Source organism: Entamoeba dispar, genomic scaffold, assembly GCF_000209125.1.
Source record: "Entamoeba dispar SAW760 scf_1105229458141 genomic scaffold, whole genome shotgun sequence".
In the NCBI taxonomy this organism is placed as follows: Eukaryota; Evosea; order Mastigamoebida; family Endamoebidae; genus Entamoeba; species Entamoeba dispar.
Genome location: NW_001853044.1, coordinates 23,095 through 41,807, shown reverse-complemented (window position 1 = coordinate 41,807; position 18,713 = coordinate 23,095). Strand labels below are relative to the sequence as shown.

Below are 18,713 nucleotides of genomic sequence, written 5' to 3'. Positions count from 1 at the left end.
TAAAAAATACATCCTTTATTTCATCAATCTTTTCATCTTTTATTATCTCATTTTGAATTATTCTCATTTTTATCTTCTTTCATTTTATATTCTCAACTTTCAACTTTTATTCTTTTCACCTTCTTCTACTTCCTAATTTCACTTTTTTCTTTTATATCATTCTTTCTCTTCATTTTTCTCTTATTTCCTTTTTTCGTAGCTGAATGTATTAATATATAAAATAAAATATAAATAATAAGAATATAAAACTAATAAAATATGATAAATATAATAATAAAGAGATAATATGATGATATATAATACAATAATAAAAATAAATATAATAATAAAATATATAAATATATAATAATAACATAATAATAAAAATGTACAATTACATTGAATCAAATTTCTTTTCTGAATTATTTATACTTCAGAACAAATGATCATAAAATGATATAAAATATAAAGAAATATAAATGAATATAGAATGTATATATAATTTATATTTATATTTTTTATTTTTATTTTAAGAACAAAATAATAAAAATTATTATTTTATTTATTCAAATTATTTTACCCAGAACAAAGTATTTTAAACATCAATTATTTAAATATTCATTATTTAAGTTATTATCTGATTTTAATGAGTATTAAAATTATTCTTTATTTTCTTATTTTAAGGAGAATATATAATTAATACTGTATTGCTATTGACTAATATTCTTTTTAGAATCAACCACTAAACCCTTTTCTTTTGATAATCTTTCTTATATTATCAAATAATACTTGTATTTTAACAAGTAATAATAACATCTTTATAAATCCCATTCGTTTATTATCAATGATATCCTGTCATTGTACATAATAAAAACTGGTATTCTTGAAGTACTGGGTAAGATGTTTTTCTAACCAAATTCAACGTCATAACCAGTCCATAACTGTTAGATTTGAATAATGATAATATTTTAGGATTCTATGTTGTATATCTGACGTGTTATCTTCGAATCTGATAATGAATAAAATATAAAATAAAATGAAATATTTAATAATTATAATTTATTAAAAATAAAAATAAATAACATTTTATTTTATTTCTTATTATTTATTGTTTTTCATAACAAATATCAATTAATAAAAATAGAATGATGATAAAAGAATAAAAAAGAAGAAATTAAAATATAAAAATAAAAGAACTAATAAAAACAACTAATAAATAATAAATCAATAATGAAATAGGATATAATGAAATAATGATAACATCAATGTATTTTAATGATATTAAAGATTTTATTAATTTAGAAATAGGAATTAAAAGATTTCAAGGAAATATTGAACGATTTCATTTTAATCCAATTACATTAAATGAATATTCAAGAAAGTTCTTTCCTAATATTGAAACATTTCATATTTATAAATATAATGATAAAATATTTAATGATGGAAGAATATTTAAAAAAGTAATATGGTATTTAGTAAGTTATTCAAAATATTTAAAAGAAAAAGAACAAGGAAATATCTGTAAAAATATAAAATATACAAAATCAGATAGAAAATCATATGGAAATACAATACCACTAGAAGTTAAATCACTTGGATATGAATGTTTTTATGAATGTTCATCATTAACAACAATTAATATACCAACATCAATTACTAAATTAGGAGATTGTTGTTTTAATAGATGTTCATCATTAACAACAATTAAAATACCATCATCTGTTAGTGAAATAGGAGATGGTTGTTTTTATGAATGTAAGTCATTAACTAGTATGAATATAGACAATCTACAATATATTAGTAAAGAAAGAATATTTATGAATGAACCAGTGTTAGTTCGTATTAAAATACCAGAAAATCTACAAACAATCAATGGAAAGAATATTGAAAAGAAAGATATTAATGAATTTATTATTCCATCTTCAATTACTAAATTAGGAAAATGTTGTTTTTATGAATGTCCAACACTGACATCTATTAATATACCATCATCAATTAGTAAATTAGGATATGAATGTTTTGATGGATGTTCATCATTAAAATCAATTAAAATACCATCATCAATTAATAAAATAGGATTTAATTGTTTTAATGAATGTTCATCATTAACATCAATTAATATACCATCATCAATTAATGAATTAGGAAATTATTGTTTTTATAAATGTTCATCATTAAAATCAATTAATATATCATCATCAATTACATCATTTGGAGATGGATGTTTTTATGGTTGTGGATGTGAAGAAGAATTAAAGAAAAATAAAAGAATACCAAGAAATTGTTTTGATAGAGGGTGGTAAATGAAATAAAAATATAATAAATGAAATACAATATAATTTAAAGTAGAAATAAATTATAATTGATTATCATTTATATTATTATTATTCTTTTCTTATTTATTCATTTTGATATTATTCTTTTCTTTTTTATTGATTGATATATCATTCTTTATATTTGTTTTATAATTCTTTTTTTATTCTTTATTTCTTTTTATTCTTATATTCTTATTCTTATTTTTATCTTTCTTTTTTTATTTTATTTCTTTATATCTTTTATTTTATTTTTGATTCGAATGTTGTATGTCAGATACACAACACAAATCACTAATATGTCCCTTGTTTCGATTCACCTAGTTATCTTCTGGTTATGATGTGCCTTTGGTGAGATAACATACCACACAATAATAATTGATTATTATGGAGGTATTATCAATAACGATTATTGTTTATTATGATATAAGATTATTTATTTATTATGATAGTATTATTATTATTATTTATTATGATACATTATATTTATCATTGATAATTTTGAATTGAATACATGATGTGTTATCAATAAAGATTATTTAAACAATGTTGATGATAAATGAGATAAACCATAATCATAATGTTATTGATATGTCAAACATAAAATAACAATATAAATAATGAATAATTTTAATATTTATTTATTTCAAAATAAAAATCAAATAACAAATTAAATGATGAAATATTTAAATTGATAATGATTGAAAAACAATAAATGAATAAAAATAAAATATGAAGAATAATTGAAATAATCAATTCTCAATATGATGAAAACATAATCAGAATTTATTTTTATTTGCCATCATTTATTTGATTTTTTTTTCAATAAAATTAAATAACATAACAATTTCCACCAATAAAAATTAATTAAATATTTAAAAAGCATCATTTCTAAAAATGGTAACATCATTCTTCATTATAAAAGATCTTCATATCCCACTTGTGAACCATTAACAATGGAAAAACCAGAATTTAATGAGAATTTCCACAATAATAACTCAGAAGAAGTGCAACATCCAGAGCAACAACAATCTTCAGAACAAACTGATGAAAACCCAATAGATATATCAGTAGTACCTGATACTTGTAATGAAGAAAGTACTCAAAGCGTAGATGAAGTTCAAGCTAATATAAGTGAGGTTCAAAATGATATCAATAAAAAACTTCAAGAACTTTGCCATCCGCCAGAAGATATTTCTCAAACCAATGCTTCAAAAATAAAAGAAGGATATTTAAACCTTGTCAAAAAGTTAAATGGATTAGTTATTGAATATAATAAAAAGACTAATGGAATGACAGATGGAACTGAAAAAAGAAAAGGGGTTATTGTTGTTGCTGATCCAAATGAAAGATTTGTTAATATATTTAATGGTAAACCATCAGAGTCATTCTCAGATACTCTTCGTAGTTATAATATCATATTTCCACATATCGAGTATTGTAAAATACTAAATTCATCAATGAATACATACAAACAACTTTTTGGACAGAAAGATTTTGGTATATTTTGTGTTACTAAGTATGGAAATGTTTTTGGTATATTCTTTCATTCTGTTAAAATACTTAGAAACCAAACCTTTGTTTGTAATAAATCTGCTTTATTCATTATAAGAAGAAATGGAATGAAAGAATATATTCCAATTGTAAGTAAAAGAGAAAGTGATATTTATATTGTATTTGGGAATGATACTACTGAAGATGATTTATTGATAACAATTACTAATAATAATGGATATGGAATACAATTTTATAATAACACAGTTAGTATTATTGGTGATATTCGAAATGTATTTAATGAAATAGAATATAATGGTATGTTATTAAATATAAATGATAACAATGAATATCAAGAAGAATTAAATGAATTAAACATTATGAAAATTCATTCAGATGATGATGATTAATTTACTAATTGAAATGATTTAAAATAACAACAAAATGGTTATTATTTTTAATTTACTAAAAATGTTTTAAATGATTAAAACAATAATAAACTCATATAAAATATCATTATTTGTATTAATTTAAACTATATCATTTATTCATTATATTATTTATATACTTTCATTATCATTATATTTATTTATTCATTATTTATATTACTACATCATTTTCTATCAACTTCTTTTTATTTTTCTTTTTTGAATTTTATGTTGATTGTTTTTAACATTATATATATTATTATCATTTTATATTGATTATATTGTATTTATTATACTAATAATTCATTCAAATGATTATGTTCAAACATATGATTCAATGTTTATTTCATTTAATTTGTTAAATTACAAAACAACATATTTTAAAGATTATTAATAACATTCAATTTTGATGATTAAACAATAAAATAAAAGAAGATCAATTGAAACATTAAATCATTTATAATAATACACAATCAAATGAATAAAATAAACAATATATTATAAAGAATTAACAAATTTGATTATTCATTAATCTAAATTAACTATAATAATACATCATTATAATAATCAAATTTAAGTAAAAGAAACAACAAAACACTACATCACACTATTCAACATTCACAAATTTAAACAAACAATAAATATGAATGATAAATGAAACAAAACAGTTGTGAAAATAGATAATAATCAAGAAGTGTATCAAATTAATAAGAAATAATGATATTTGAAATTTATCTATGAAACAAAAAAGAAATAAAACAACAAAAGATTAACAATGAAAATAGAATATCCAATATTTAAAAATAAACAGTAATTTATTAAATAGAAATGATAAATTGAATATTATTTGAATATTAAGTCAATTAAATTTGAATTATTTGTATCAAATAATATAGAATAAATAATTTTAAGATAATGTGAATGTATTTTTCTTTATGAATGAATAATATTCTTATTCTCAAACAAAATAATAAAACACATTAATAATTATAGTAATTAAATGTTCAAATTTGTTTTAAATGTATATAATATATTTCAACAGAAAATTAAAAATTGTTAATAATCAATTAAATAAACAATTAAATAACTATAAATCATATTAAATAAAACAATATAACATTGATTTATTATTGTTTTATAATACAATATTTAATATCAACAATTAATAAATTATATTGTTAATTTAACAAATTGTATAAATACTCAATTATTATTGTTATTTATTCATTTGATAAATTCTTAAAACTATTATTTGTTATATAATAAATCTAAATGAAAATATCTGATAATTTAAATAATCATCTATAATTTCATAAACAGAATGAATTAATTTGTTTATTTTCTATTTGTTTCTGTTATTAGTGATATTGTAGATAAATATAATGAAATATAAAACAATTATCAATATGAATAAATGATATTTCAATGTATAATAGAAATATAATTAGAAAATGAATAAGTTGATAGAGAATTGTATAATTTGAAATATCAAATAGATTTAAAGTGTATAATAATTAAGAATAATAGAATGAATTACTATCAAATAACTTGTTAATTCTTATTTAATTATCATTCTTGAAATATGAAATTAAAATGATATTTGTTGATTCTTGTTCATTTCTACTTATTTCTATTTATTGTTTCTTATACATATTTTTCTTCTTTTTATTTGAAATGTATAAACATAAAATATCCATTTCTCTTAATTATTTCTTATCCATTGAATGTAGCTACATTAGTTGATTCATTATCTATTCCAATACATTCTATATTATCATTAGTTGTTGTGATAGTATTCTTCATAACTGATGAAACAACTTGATGTTCTTAAACAATCAAAAAGAACAATAATCATTGAGACTATTACTGGTGTTTTAGTGGTTATTGTTTCAATGAATTTAACGTTATTAATTTCTTTTACATGAACACACTCAGTTTGATTATTAAGTTGTTATGTTCTATATGACTGATTCAAACAAAAAAATTATCACATACATCAAGATCATATTATTCTTTATCTGTTTATTCTTATACAGTCAGAACTACTGACACATCAAGAAATGAACATTAACAATAGAAACATCTTCAAATTGTTTATGTTTTTTTTTGTGTAAACAGTTTTCTTGTTGTTGGACTATATGTTATGATTTCACATTAATTTCTTACATTTAGATTAGTATTGATCGTTATGAATCAACATCCCATTGGTGTGTTATTGTTTAATTACTTCATTTACTCTCAACATATTTATATTTCAAACATACATTCTTTAATTCTACTCCTATTGAACTCTAAGATGTACATTATCTATTGATAGTTCATCAGTAAGTGATACAAACTTACAAATATGTGTATACTATCACATTCTTTTGTCATTGATCTACTTCTATAATCTACTTCTATTTTGATTACATTTTATTGTATTATAACAATTAAATAACCATTATCATTTTGACAAACAGTGAGTGCACGTCCTACTTTCTCCATCCATTCTTTTCCTTTAATAAATGTTTTACGTGCTTCTTCAATTCTCTTATTATTAGTGTTGCATATTATTTTTGTAGTATTCTTACATGTTGTTGGTTTTATTCTATTCTTTTCTGTAATAACAATCTCTTGAATCTTACATTCAACTGTTGACAATCAAAGATATAACTAATAACGTAATCATTATTCTTGTATTTGTATGGAATTCATCTATTCTTAGTTTCTTCTGCATATAATTCAACTTCCTCTCCTTATTCTTAACTTGCAATTAATAAACATCTTTTACATTCACTTGTTGTTATTTTGTATGTACAATATGATTCTTTATCTTCTTCTTTCATCAATTCTTCACTTTGTTATAAATGAAGTCTGTAACCATTCACATTGAATATAAATTGTAGTGATAGGTAACTGTAACATATCTTGACATGGTAAATAAAAGTTATAAATATATTTAAAGTTATTATCATTATCTAATCAATCTATGTATTGTTTTTGAATACATTGTTCATCAATACAATCTTTTGGAATAGTGTATTTGTACTCTTTTTCCATTTTCTAAAATAACTTTATTTTCTAATTTTTGATATTTACATTCTCTCCAAACTTATCATTTTCACATATTGAACATGTTAATGTTGGTTTAACAGTTTGTTTAAATGTTCCTCTTTTTGATCATAAATATAAGTTCTGTATGTAGTATCAGTGGATATGTTAAACTAGAACATTCAGCACAAATATTATTATCAGATTTAGAATATTCATTTTTATTAAATACATATAAATAAGAATTATACATTAATACATTTACCATTAATGTTTCTACATTGATATTTATATGAGTTACACATCATGATATTTAATAACATTATCTGTTACCATTGAACAATATTAATATTCTACATTAGAATTATCTCAAACAACTTGAACTGCACATTGTCATTTAAATATGTAGTTGAATAATAATCTCTGTACATAGTTTTAGAACAATCAACATTCATAATATTTATTCTTACTTATTTCTTTGCATCTATTCATAAGACATCTCTATCTGACAAGATATTCTGTACAATTCGAAACAATACATTTTTGTGTAGTTCCTGTATAATCATAAATTTGATGTTTACTAGAATTACAATAATTACCATTTTGTACTTGAGTAGATTTACAACATTTATTAGTTGATACATCACACTTACATACTGATCTTATAGAATCTCCACAACATGATGAATGACATGATGATGTATTCGCATTTATATCTGTATTGAATTACATTTTACTAAATAACATGACATTTCAATATACCTGATGTTTTTACATTTATTTTATCTCTAACACTACACTTTGTTCTGAATAACAAACATATTCTTGATAGTTGTTAGTTTTACTGTACATGTATTCTCACTATGATTATCTTTCATACAAAACCTCGTAGTTTGATTACATATGTAACTCTAACAATATCGATCAGAATTTGTTTTTTAATATTTCAATTTGTTATTATCATATCATCATTTCATTGACACTGTTATTTATTATCTTTTTATTTATTTCATCATTTATCTCTTGTTTGATATGATAATATAAATAATTTAAATTGTATATTATCATCATTCATCATTGATAATCATCTGTGATATAATTTAATTTTCATATCAATAATTATATCATTTAAATAAATAAATAATAACATCTATTAACATATCATTATGACATCTAATCAATGTGATAAATGAAATGTAACATATTTACTCATTAATAACAATACGATTGATATTCATATTTATATAATCATTGATATTCATAAATAACATTATAAATATGAATTAACATAATGCTCTTCTTTATTATTTTTCATAATGATATTTTCACATTAAAATAGAATTGAAGGTAAATGAAAAGAAATAAAGAATAATATAAAATGAACACAAATATGAATGAATATACTCAACAAATCAATATACATCATACTCAATACAACAAGAAGTTACAAAGTGTCAACTGATTGTTATAGAATTTGTATTTTACCTACTTTTTATTTTATATTATATTTTTATAATTTTAAGAGAAAATAATAGAAAACATAATAATCTAATATTCAAAAAATATAATACACTATTTTCAATTGATCATTTTATTTAGATTCATAATTTCTTCGCTTATTTTGGTTCCCATTGTAGTTTTACATCTATCATTCATTTCTTTGATTCGATTTTTGTTTTTGATTCATTCTTCATTTATTTTAATATCTTCATCTTTTATTTTGTTTTCTATTTGAATTCTTCTTCGATTTTTCTTTATTATTTATTACTGAATATACTTCTTGGAATATTATACATTTTCTTTATCTTCTAATTTTTATATATTTCTGAATATTCTCATTTCTCATTTTCAATTCTTATTCTTTTATTTTTCATTTCAATTTCTTTTGTTGTTAACCATTTAGGTTTCTTATTTGTATAATGTTTATTATCATTATATTTACATTGTTTCTTATTTGTTTTTCTTTGTATTCTTCTTTTTCTATTCAATTTTCTCTTGTTATTTCTTTTACCATTATTATTATGTATTTTATTGTTATTTCATTCATTCTTTTCTTTGAACTTGAATACCTGTTTGTGGTTTAATTTTCATTACAAGACTCTATAACATTACTCAATAAGCATGGTAACAAAATATGATGTATATTCTGAATTGATAAAAGGATCTTTTAATTATAATAAATATAAATAAGAAAGAAGAAAGAAATAAACAGAAGAATAATGAATGTTTGATAATTAAAATATAATAAAAAATAAACATAAAGAAAATAAAGAATAATAGAAATAGAATAAATTAAATTAAAATTAAAATAAACAAAATATAATAATGAAATAATCAAATTATTTTATTTACTAATCAAAATTAAATTCAACAATATTTATAATTTTAAGTATTTAATAATACTATTAATTTATCTTAATTTTTATTTGTTTAAATTGTTGTGTTGTTGATTATTTATATTATCTCCATTTATTTTTCTTCGTATTAATTTAGTTATTTTTTTATTATTTTATTCTATTTATCTTTTCATTTGATATTTATTGTCATTATTATCACTACTTTTCTTATTTTTGTATTTTATATTTTATTTCAATTTTATATAAAAGTATTATTCAATAGTCAAGTAAATAAAGAATGTAATCACACTTTATGATTGGTTATTGGATTATTTAATTTTCATATCTATTCTAATTTTTAATATTTCATTATTATTTTTTTATTTCTTATTTGTATTATTAATTCATTAATTAATTCAGTTTCTCATTGTATATTATTCTTTTCAATATAATAATTCAATTCATTTTTGTTTATTTTTTATACTTATTAATCTGTATTGATTATACTTCTTTCTCGTTTATTTTTATATTATTATGATTCTTTAACTCTTTATTTATTTCTATTAATTATTTTATATTCTCATTATTTTCTTCTTAAATTTTAATAGTTTATTTTATTTGATTGTTCAATTAGTATTATTAATGAATGGTTTAGTGTTTATTTTATTATCTCATTGTTTCTTATTATTATTTCTTATTAATTCATTTGTTTTTATTTATTATTTTTATTATTATCATTCTTTAATGAATTTAATTAATTTATCTTGTTTACCTTATATTCTTTATTTCTTAATTACTCAATTCATATCATATTTATAATTTAATAATTATTTTATTGTATTTATCTTCTTTTAATTCTTTCTATAAATTGGTTATCATGAATACTTTTGATTATATAATATTTCATATTTAAATTGCTTTTTCATTATATTTATTAAATATTATTTCTTACTCTTACTTAATCTATTTGTTCATATTATTATGGTATATGACTTATATAATAAATCATATGATGAAATAAATGAAACCATATCAAATAAAGAGATTATAATGAAATAAACTATAAATATTAAATATATAAAACAAGAACATTAAATGTTATTTAGTTATAATATTGTTTGTGATATGAATGGGTTATGTTTTGTTTTTATAAATTGAATTTGATTTTTGTTAATTTATGTTAATTTGATATTTATTTTATTAATGAATGAAAATTAATAACTTCTACTTATTCAATGTTTAAATCTAAATTTATTTTGAATAAATCCTTAATTAATTTATGTTGTATTATTTTATAAAAAAATCTTATTAATTGTATATTTATCATATTAGTTATTGTTTGTAAATACAATAAATTTCTATACTAAATTTATGATAAAGTAAATAATTGTATAATTTGAATTAGTAGTTCAATATAAAAGAATTGTACCTCATCTTCTTTTTGTGTATTTCACAACAACTCTTTAATTGCTTTATGAATCAATAGAATAAACATTAAATCTCCTAAACTCATTAACTAATTTTCACAACAACAAATCTAATTTCAGTTTAAAGATTATTTATTCTCTATATTACTATTAACTCTTATCTTCAACAATTATTAAATTACTTCTAAACATGACAATGAAATGTAATTATACTATTTGAATTATTGAAACTCCAAAAGAAATAAAACAACTCCCACAAGAAAAAGAAGAGCAAGACAATGTCGAATATGTCCAAGAAGAAATCACTAGTTTAAAACGTAAAGATGACAAAGTAGAAGTAGTGAAAATAATGAAGTTGCACCAACTATAGAACTTGACGTGAGCAGTGATGAAGATGACCATGGAAATAAGAAAAAAGAAATGTCTTCTATTGGAAAGAATTTCATTCAAACATTAGGAAAGAAGAACAAAATATCTGGAAGTACTCTTTTGATTTTGTTTGGGTTAATGGTTGTACTAGTTGTTTTTATGGTTGTTGTTTATTTCATTGGTAACAAAGACACATAATTTAATTACATTCTTTTCATCTTCCTTGATAATTTCTCATATTCAATTCTCACAAGATAGAAATAGTAAAACTGATAATAAGTAAATAATAAAATTGTTTAAGAAATCAAAATCTCAAAAACCCTTGACAAAAACAAAATATCAAGCAGAATTGAGCAAAACGTTGTTTTAAATATTCTTAAACACTTTAGAAATACACGCTCTTCATTTAATAATCAGACACATTGTGGTGGAAGAATATATGGAGTTGTTAATGATGAATCAATTGTTGAAGTAACTAGAAGTACTCCCAAAGTGTAGAGAAGGAAAATTAAAGATGGCAAAAGACATAGTTGGACAGAATTGTTATTGTGTTGGGATGTATGTCTGTGGAGGAAGTAAAGATTTAACTAAACAACAATTAGAATATTTGAGTAAAGTTAAAGAGAATATTGGAAGTAGTTTTGTGGTATACATTAATCCAACAGAAAGTTTAAAAAGAAATTCCCTTATTATGGAAGGATATGTTCTAGAGAATGAATCTACAAAAGAATTAAAAAGAGTTAATATTACTCTTTATACATCTTCTTTACAAAAGAATTTCATTGGTCAAATGGAATAAAATGTTGAATTGACTCATTAATTAATATTGTTATTTTTATTATCAGGATGAATGGAAACATTAGAAATCAATGAAATTATTAAATAACAATAAGAATGAAGTTTTTTAAAAAAGCAGAAGAAATGATAAAATAAGATAACATATAACAATTAAATACTCTCAACATAAGAAGTAAATAATTAAAACTCAAAGTTAAATAAAAATAATTATGAAAACACAAGAATAAAAAGAGATGAAATAGAGAAGTTAAATATATTAAAGATATTCAAATAACTAAATTAATTGGAATGGTTAAAGAAAGAATTAAAAAGATAAGAAAAGATTAAAATAGATTCAATCAAAATAAAATAAATTAAACAATATAGAAATCATTAGATTAACAAAACACTCATAAATAAATTCTAAATAAGTTGATGGATTATGGATTAATAATAAAAGTAACTGTTGAATAATTAAATAAAGAATTAAAGAATAATAGATATTGTTAATATTAATAAATAATGAAAGAATAGTATAACTAAAAAGAAATAGAATTATGATAAAAGTAATAATATAGAAAAAATAAATAGAATAGAAAGATACATATCTACAAGAAATTGAGATAAAGAGATGATAATAGAATCAAAATAAATAAAAATATAATAAAATTAAAGAAGAATTAAATACTAAAAATGATTAAATTAAAGAAATAATATAATGGATAATGTATATTAAATGGTTAATAAAGAATATAATAATATGAATAAATAATAAAATGAAGTAACAGTATAAAATTAGTAATAAAATAAACATATGAATTATAAAAAGAAGAAAGAAGAAATAAAAAGATATTCTAAATAATTAATTATTTACTTCAAAATAAAATGAAATATTAATTTTAAAAGATTAATTCAAATAGTTTATTAATGTTTTAATTTGATTCAAATAATTGACATTATAATATAAAATCTGATTATAAAAAATGATAAAAAGAAAATAAAATAATAAAACAATAGAATAAAGAATTAATTTATATAAAATAGAATCAGTAGTAAATTGAGTATGATAAATAAAAATAAAAAAAAAGAACAGAAAGAATTACCATAAAGAAAGTTTAAAAAAAGAGTAGAATTAATAGAATAGAAAAATAAGAAGAAATAGAAAAGTATTTTGTTAATACTATTGTTGTTTATAGAACTTTTTTCATAACAATAAATAATAAATAAGAAAGAAGATAAAGAAAGTGGACAATTTAATCAATAAGAATTTTTGAAATGCCAAAAATAAGTTATGCCTCAAACTTTATTTAATTCTATTTAAAGAAAAAAAGATATTCTTGAGTCATTCACATGACAAGCGAACCATTAGACACATTTAAAATATTCAATGTGAATCCAGACCCTAATGAAATTTTATCAAAGAAGAAATTACATGATACAGAAGGAAAGGTTAATTTAATAAAACTATTCAAATATTCAGATTGGATAGATTTGATTTTATTAATCATTGGAATTATAAGTTCAATAGGAAATGGAATAATGCAACCACTCATGATGGTTTTAATGGGAGATATGGTTAATAGTTATATCTATACTCCAGAATATAACATAATAATAGATGAAGAAGTTAATCATATGATTGTTGAAGAAGTAAAAGAATCAGTGAATAAAGTAGTTGTGAAGATGGTATATTTTGGAGTAATAAGTATGGTATTAAGTTTTATGAGAACATTTTCATTGTTTGTAGTTTCCCAAAGAGAAGGAATTAGAGTGAGAAAATTATATTTTAAGTCATTATTAAGACAAGATGCAACATGGTATGATTTGCAAGAATCAGGAGAATTAACAACAAGAATAGCAACAGATATTAAAAATTTTCAAGATGGAATTGGTCCAAAATTTGGAATGATTTTTCAAATATTTTCAATAGCTATTACAGGTTATATTATTGGATTTATTAAATCATGGGATCTAACACTTGTACTGATAGCAACAGTTCCATTATCTTCATTTTCTTTCACAGGTTTTCAAATGGTTGGAATGAAATATGAAACAAAAGCATTAAGTGTGTTTGGAGTAGCTGGTAGTATTGCAGAAGAAACAATAGGAAATATTAGAACAGTTCAGTCATTAAATCAAGAACATAAATTTAGTGAAGAATATGAAGAAAAAATAAAAGAAAATGAACATTTTAATGCAATTAAAGGACAATGTTTTGGAATAGGATTTGGTTTTAGTATGTTTTTTATATTTTGTTCATATGCACTTGGAAGTTGGTATGGTAGTATTGTAATTAGAGGAAAAGGAGGAAGTAAAGGAGTAATTGCTGGTGATGTTTTGGGAGTATTCTTTTCAGTGTGGATGGCATCTCAAATATTAGCTATGGTTGCAACACCATTAAATTTATTATTTTCAGCACAAGCATCAGCTTATAAAATATTTACAACAATTGATAGAATACCAGATATTGATTGTCAATCTACAGTTGGTGAATGTCCTAATGAATGTAATGGAAATATTAAATTTGAGGATGTTCAATTTGTTTATCCAACAAGACCATCTCATCAAGTATTAAAAGGACTTGATCTTGAAATTAAGAAAGGAGAAACAATTGCATTAGTTGGAACATCAGGATGTGGGAAATCAACTACTATTCAATTAATTCAAAGAAATTATGATCCAAATAGTGGAAAAATAACAATAGATGGAAAAGATATAAGAGAATTAAATATTAAATGGTTAAGAAATCAAATAGGAATAGTTGGACAAGAACCAATATTATTTGCAGGAACAATTCGAGAAAATATTATACTTGGAACAAGAGAAGGAGAAACATTAAATGAAGAAGAAATGATTAAATGTGCTAAAATGGCAAATGCACATGATTTCATTTCTAAACTTCCAGATGGATATGATACAATAATTGGAGAAAAAGGAGCATTATTATCAGGAGGACAGAAACAAAGAATTGCTATTGCACGTGCATTAATTAGAAAACCATCTATTCTACTTCTTGATGAAGCTACATCAGCACTTGATACACAAAGTGAAAAAATAGTACAAGAAGCACTTGACAAAGCATCAAAAGGAAGAACAACAATTATTATTGCACATAGATTAACAACTGTTAGAAATGCAGATAAAATATGTGTATTTCATCAAGGAGAAATTATAGAACAAGGAACACATCAAGAATTAATAGAATTAAAAGGAACATATTATGGATTAGTTAAAAGACAAAGTATGGAAGAAGAAGTTGATCAAGAAACAGTTGAGAATGATTTAAAGAAATTTAGAGAAGAAGAAGAAGATAAAGAAATAGAAAATATAATTGTTACAGAAAATCAAAATGATGAAGAAATTGTTAATAAAATTAAAGAAGAATATGAAGAAGAAATAAAAATAACAAAGAAATCAAATAGATTTTCAATAATAAGAATTATGATTGAACAAATGAAAATGAATTTTATTTTCTTTACACTTGCTACACTTGGTGGAATTGTAGGAGGTGCAATATATCCATTTTTTACAATTAAGTTTATTGATTTAATAGTTGTGATGATGGAGATGAGAGAAGGAGTTGATCTAACAGATGAACAACATCATACATTAATTGTATCTATCATTTGGATTATAGGAATTGCAATTGTTGGACTTATATCACATTACTTTTATATTGGATTATTTGGAACATCAGGAGAACATTTAATAGGAAGTATTAGAAGAAGAATGTTTAAATCAATTATTAGTCAAGAAATAGGATGGTTTGATAGAAAAGAAAATAGAGTAGGTTCATTAATTACACGATTATCATCTGATCCAACAAAATTAAATGGAATTACTGGTATATTTCTTGGAAATACTGTTTATCTTATTTCTTCAATTTGTTTTGCATTTGGATTTGCTCTTTATTATGAATGGAAGGTAGCACTTTGTGTTATTGCTACTTCTCCTATTCTAGTGCTCATTTTATTTGGCGATTATAAGTTTAATTCAATGCAATCATCTCCAGCAGAAAAAGCATATGAAGAATCAGGAATTACTCTTGTTGAAGTAGTTGAATCTATGAAAACAGTTCAATCATTAACAAGAGAAGAACACTTCTTAAAACACTATTCATTAAATTTGAAAAAACCTTATAGAAATATCTTTAAATGGGCACCATTACTTGCTTTAGTGAATTCACTTTCAAATTTATCAAATTTTGTTGTTGATGCATATGGGTATTATCTTGGTACTTATTTTTTAGCAAAGAAGTTAAATTATAAACAAACAAGTCAAATGTTTTATCAAGTATTTACCGAAGGATACATGAAACTTCAGAAGGCTATTATGTCTGTTGTTTTTGCTTCACAAAGGATGGGAAGTTTTGGAGAAATTATGCCAGACATTGGTAAATCAATGAAAGCAGCAAGACATTCATATAATGTTATTGATAGAATACCTAAGATAGAATCACAAGAAGTAAATAATGAGATAATTAATGATATAAAAGGTGAAATTGAGTTCAAAAATGTTCATTTCAGATATCCAACAAGAGTTGATAATGAAGTATTAAAAGGTATTTCATTTAAAGCAGAACAAGGAAAAACAATTGCATTAGTTGGAGTATCAGGATGTGGTAAATCAACATCAATTCAATTAATTGAAAGATTTTATGAACCAACAAATGGGGAAGTATTATTAGATGGACATAATATAAAGGATTTAAACATTCAGTTCTTAAGAAATCAAATAGGATTAGTTGGACAAGAACCAGTATTATTTGCTGAAAGTATTATTGATAATATTAAAAGAGGTATTCCTAAAGGTGTTGAAGTAAATAATGAACAAATTTATACTGCTGCTAAAATGGCAAATGCACATGATTTCATTTCAACAATGCCAGAAGGATATAATACAATGGTAGGTGATAGAGGAAGTCAATTATCAGGAGGACAAAAACAAAGAATTGCTATTGCACGTGCATTAATTAGAAATCCAAAAGTATTATTACTTGATGAAGCTACATCAGCACTTGATTCAGAAAGTGAAAAAATAGTACAAGAAGCACTTGACAAAGCATCAAAAGGAAGAACAACAATTATTATTGCACATAGATTATCAACTATTCAAAACGCAGATAAAATATGTGTTATTATGAGAGGAAAGATTGTAGAACAAGGAACACATCAAGAATTAATAGAATTGAAAGGATTTTATTATACACTTGCTATGCAACAATTTGGAACAATGAATTAATTCAAATAAATATTAATTAAATGTTCATTTTAATGATACAAAAGTATTTCTTTATCTTTTAAAAATATTATAAATATAATAATTATATAAAGGTATTAGTTTAAATAATAATATTTTATATTTTGAGTATATTAATTTCATTAAACATTATTTTAATGTTGAAAGAACTAATTAAAACAAATATAATTATCATTATATTAATCTACTTATATTTTGACATTAATTCAATATTAAAATATGATAATATACATTTATAACTAATAAATATTTTATAATAATATATTAATGATAATAAAAATAATAAACATAATTTTTGTTGTTCAATAACTTTTATTGAATAATCATTACTAAATAGAATTTAATATAATACAATGACTAGAAAATAATATTAAACATAATAGAATAAGAAAATAATAAGAAGATAATAAGATAGTAAAATATTGATATAATAATTTAATCCATTATTTTAATTTGGTTTAAAATGAATTGGTAATAATAAATAAAGTGTAAATGATTATAAACAAACCATACTCATTTAGTTTAATTATTATTACAAATCATTAATTACGTAATCAATGTATTAATTATAAAATATTTATATCTTATTAATCAATTGATAATTAAATTTATTAATACTGATTTATTTACGTAATTAATATATTTATTAAATGTTAATTTATTATCTCTATTATTTAAATAACTTGTAATTACTAATCTCCACCATAAAAGAATAATAATAACTAAATAATATTTATAACTAATTTAGAATAAAACCAATATTCATACAATAATCAATCATATAATTTATAATTAAATGAATAAATTTAAATTAAATAAATATTCAACCATTGATAACTGAATGATATAAATTGTTCAAATAATTTTAAATTAAATTCAAAATAAGTAATTTGTATTTTGATTATTTAGTTCAACAAATATGTGTGTTTTTTGTATATGTTCATTGTTAGATTTTAACATTAAACTTTCATTAATATTTCTTTGTTTCTTTTTTTAAAATTCATCACCAATTTTTATTTTAACCATTTTCACTTCTATTGAAACATTCTTTATCAATAAAAACATTATTTTTATTCTAAACTTTTATTGGTATGACAAATGGGTTTAATGTAATGGTTGTATGTTGTTTATGTGAATATTAAATTAAATAAATAAAATTACTTGAGTAACTAAATTATTTATTATTCTTTAATAAACAAGTTTGGTTTAACTTTTTCATGTAAAACTAATTACTATACAATTTTGAGTAATTAAGAAATAGTCATTATCCATTTATTCTCTTTCATATCTATTTCTGAT

General features: G+C 21.0%; 4 protein-coding genes across 4 annotated transcripts, besides 54 other annotated features; 3 read left to right on the top strand and 1 right to left on the bottom strand.

Annotated features, from left to right (window-relative positions):
• Window positions 1-14: 14 nt before the first annotated feature.
• Window positions 15-192: a microsatellite.
• Window positions 193-206: 14 nt separating this feature from the next.
• Window positions 207-230: a sequence feature (AT_rich).
• Window positions 231-367: a microsatellite.
• A 60-nt stretch (window positions 368-427) lies between these two features.
• Window positions 428-558: a sequence feature (AT_rich).
• A 4-nt stretch (window positions 559-562) lies between these two features.
• Window positions 563-990: a repeat region.
• A 7-nt stretch (window positions 991-997) lies between these two features.
• Window positions 998-1,089: a sequence feature (AT_rich).
• A 22-nt stretch (window positions 1,090-1,111) lies between these two features.
• Window positions 1,112-1,277: a microsatellite.
• Window positions 1,117-1,233: a microsatellite.
• On the top strand, window positions 1,233-2,282 carry EDI_142180 (uncharacterized protein; the record flags this gene model as incomplete). The annotated part of the gene is made up of 1 exon (XM_001734282.1): window positions 1,233-2,282. The coding sequence occupies one exon, from the start codon at window positions 1,233-1,235 to the stop codon at window positions 2,280-2,282; it is 1,050 nt and encodes a 349-aa protein (XP_001734334.1).
• Window positions 1,387-1,418: a sequence feature (AT_rich).
• Window positions 2,283-2,285: 3 nt separating the features above from the next.
• Window positions 2,286-2,324: a sequence feature (AT_rich).
• A 10-nt stretch (window positions 2,325-2,334) lies between these two features.
• Window positions 2,335-2,413: a microsatellite.
• Window positions 2,414-2,429: 16 nt separating this feature from the next.
• Window positions 2,430-2,547: a microsatellite.
• Window positions 2,548-3,070: a repeat region.
• Window positions 3,071-3,095: 25 nt separating this feature from the next.
• Window positions 3,096-3,130: a sequence feature (AT_rich).
• Window positions 3,131-3,146: 16 nt separating this feature from the next.
• Window positions 3,147-3,173: a sequence feature (AT_rich).
• A 74-nt stretch (window positions 3,174-3,247) lies between these two features.
• EDI_142170 (uncharacterized protein) lies at window positions 3,248-4,195 on the top strand (the record flags this gene model as incomplete). Its single annotated transcript, XM_001734281.1, has 1 exon — window positions 3,248-4,195. The coding sequence occupies one exon, from the start codon at window positions 3,248-3,250 to the stop codon at window positions 4,193-4,195; it is 948 nt and encodes a 315-aa protein (XP_001734333.1).
• Window positions 4,196-4,233: 38 nt separating this feature from the next.
• Window positions 4,234-4,285: a sequence feature (AT_rich).
• A 15-nt stretch (window positions 4,286-4,300) lies between these two features.
• Window positions 4,301-4,411: a microsatellite.
• Window positions 4,329-4,456: a microsatellite.
• Window positions 4,457-4,459: 3 nt separating this feature from the next.
• Window positions 4,460-4,511: a microsatellite.
• A 121-nt stretch (window positions 4,512-4,632) lies between these two features.
• Window positions 4,633-4,704: a microsatellite.
• A 1-nt stretch (window position 4,705) lies between these two features.
• Window positions 4,706-4,790: a sequence feature (AT_rich).
• Window positions 4,791-5,005: 215 nt separating this feature from the next.
• Window positions 5,006-5,124: a sequence feature (AT_rich).
• A 68-nt stretch (window positions 5,125-5,192) lies between these two features.
• Window positions 5,193-5,481: a sequence feature (AT_rich).
• A 1,651-nt stretch (window positions 5,482-7,132) lies between these two features.
• Window positions 7,133-7,167: a sequence feature (AT_rich).
• A 580-nt stretch (window positions 7,168-7,747) lies between these two features.
• EDI_142160 (uncharacterized protein) lies at window positions 7,748-8,508 on the bottom strand (the record flags this gene model as incomplete). Its single annotated transcript, XM_001734280.1, has 4 exons — window positions 7,748-7,962; window positions 7,997-8,040; window positions 8,066-8,157; window positions 8,467-8,508. 4 exons carry the CDS (start codon window positions 8,506-8,508, stop codon window positions 7,748-7,750), a joined length of 393 nt encoding a protein of 130 aa, XP_001734332.1.
• Window positions 8,282-8,311: a sequence feature (AT_rich).
• Window positions 8,340-8,393: a sequence feature (AT_rich).
• A 227-nt stretch (window positions 8,509-8,735) lies between the features above and the next one.
• Window positions 8,736-8,816: a sequence feature (AT_rich).
• Window positions 8,817-8,877: 61 nt separating this feature from the next.
• Window positions 8,878-9,412: a repeat region.
• Window positions 9,413-9,436: a sequence feature (AT_rich).
• A 45-nt stretch (window positions 9,437-9,481) lies between these two features.
• Window positions 9,482-9,572: a microsatellite.
• Window positions 9,573-9,574: 2 nt separating this feature from the next.
• Window positions 9,575-9,648: a sequence feature (AT_rich).
• A 7-nt stretch (window positions 9,649-9,655) lies between these two features.
• Window positions 9,656-9,843: a microsatellite.
• A 71-nt stretch (window positions 9,844-9,914) lies between these two features.
• Window positions 9,915-10,071: a microsatellite.
• Window positions 9,955-10,142: a microsatellite.
• Window positions 10,136-10,325: a microsatellite.
• Window positions 10,240-10,425: a microsatellite.
• A 47-nt stretch (window positions 10,426-10,472) lies between these two features.
• Window positions 10,473-10,529: a sequence feature (AT_rich).
• Window positions 10,530-10,626: 97 nt separating this feature from the next.
• Window positions 10,627-10,665: a sequence feature (AT_rich).
• A 61-nt stretch (window positions 10,666-10,726) lies between these two features.
• Window positions 10,727-10,980: a sequence feature (AT_rich).
• Window positions 10,981-12,365: 1,385 nt separating this feature from the next.
• Window positions 12,366-12,534: a microsatellite.
• Window positions 12,470-12,652: a microsatellite.
• Window positions 12,653-12,672: 20 nt separating this feature from the next.
• Window positions 12,673-12,852: a microsatellite.
• Window positions 12,792-12,966: a microsatellite.
• Window positions 12,897-13,003: a microsatellite.
• A 7-nt stretch (window positions 13,004-13,010) lies between these two features.
• Window positions 13,011-13,140: a sequence feature (AT_rich).
• A 4-nt stretch (window positions 13,141-13,144) lies between these two features.
• Window positions 13,145-13,319: a microsatellite.
• Window positions 13,320-13,505: 186 nt separating this feature from the next.
• EDI_142150 (multidrug resistance protein, putative) lies at window positions 13,506-17,396 on the top strand (the record flags this gene model as incomplete). Its single annotated transcript, XM_001734279.1, has 1 exon — window positions 13,506-17,396. The coding sequence occupies one exon, from the start codon at window positions 13,506-13,508 to the stop codon at window positions 17,394-17,396; it is 3,891 nt and encodes a 1,296-aa protein (XP_001734331.1).
• Window positions 15,496-15,574: a microsatellite.
• Window positions 17,391-17,667: a sequence feature (AT_rich).
• Window positions 17,668-17,842: a microsatellite.
• Window positions 17,747-17,847: a microsatellite.
• An 89-nt stretch (window positions 17,848-17,936) lies between these two features.
• Window positions 17,937-18,098: a microsatellite.
• Window positions 18,099-18,125: 27 nt separating this feature from the next.
• Window positions 18,126-18,238: a sequence feature (AT_rich).
• A 33-nt stretch (window positions 18,239-18,271) lies between these two features.
• Window positions 18,272-18,322: a sequence feature (AT_rich).
• Window positions 18,323-18,548: 226 nt separating this feature from the next.
• Window positions 18,549-18,610: a sequence feature (AT_rich).
• Window positions 18,611-18,713: the final 103 nt, after the last annotated feature.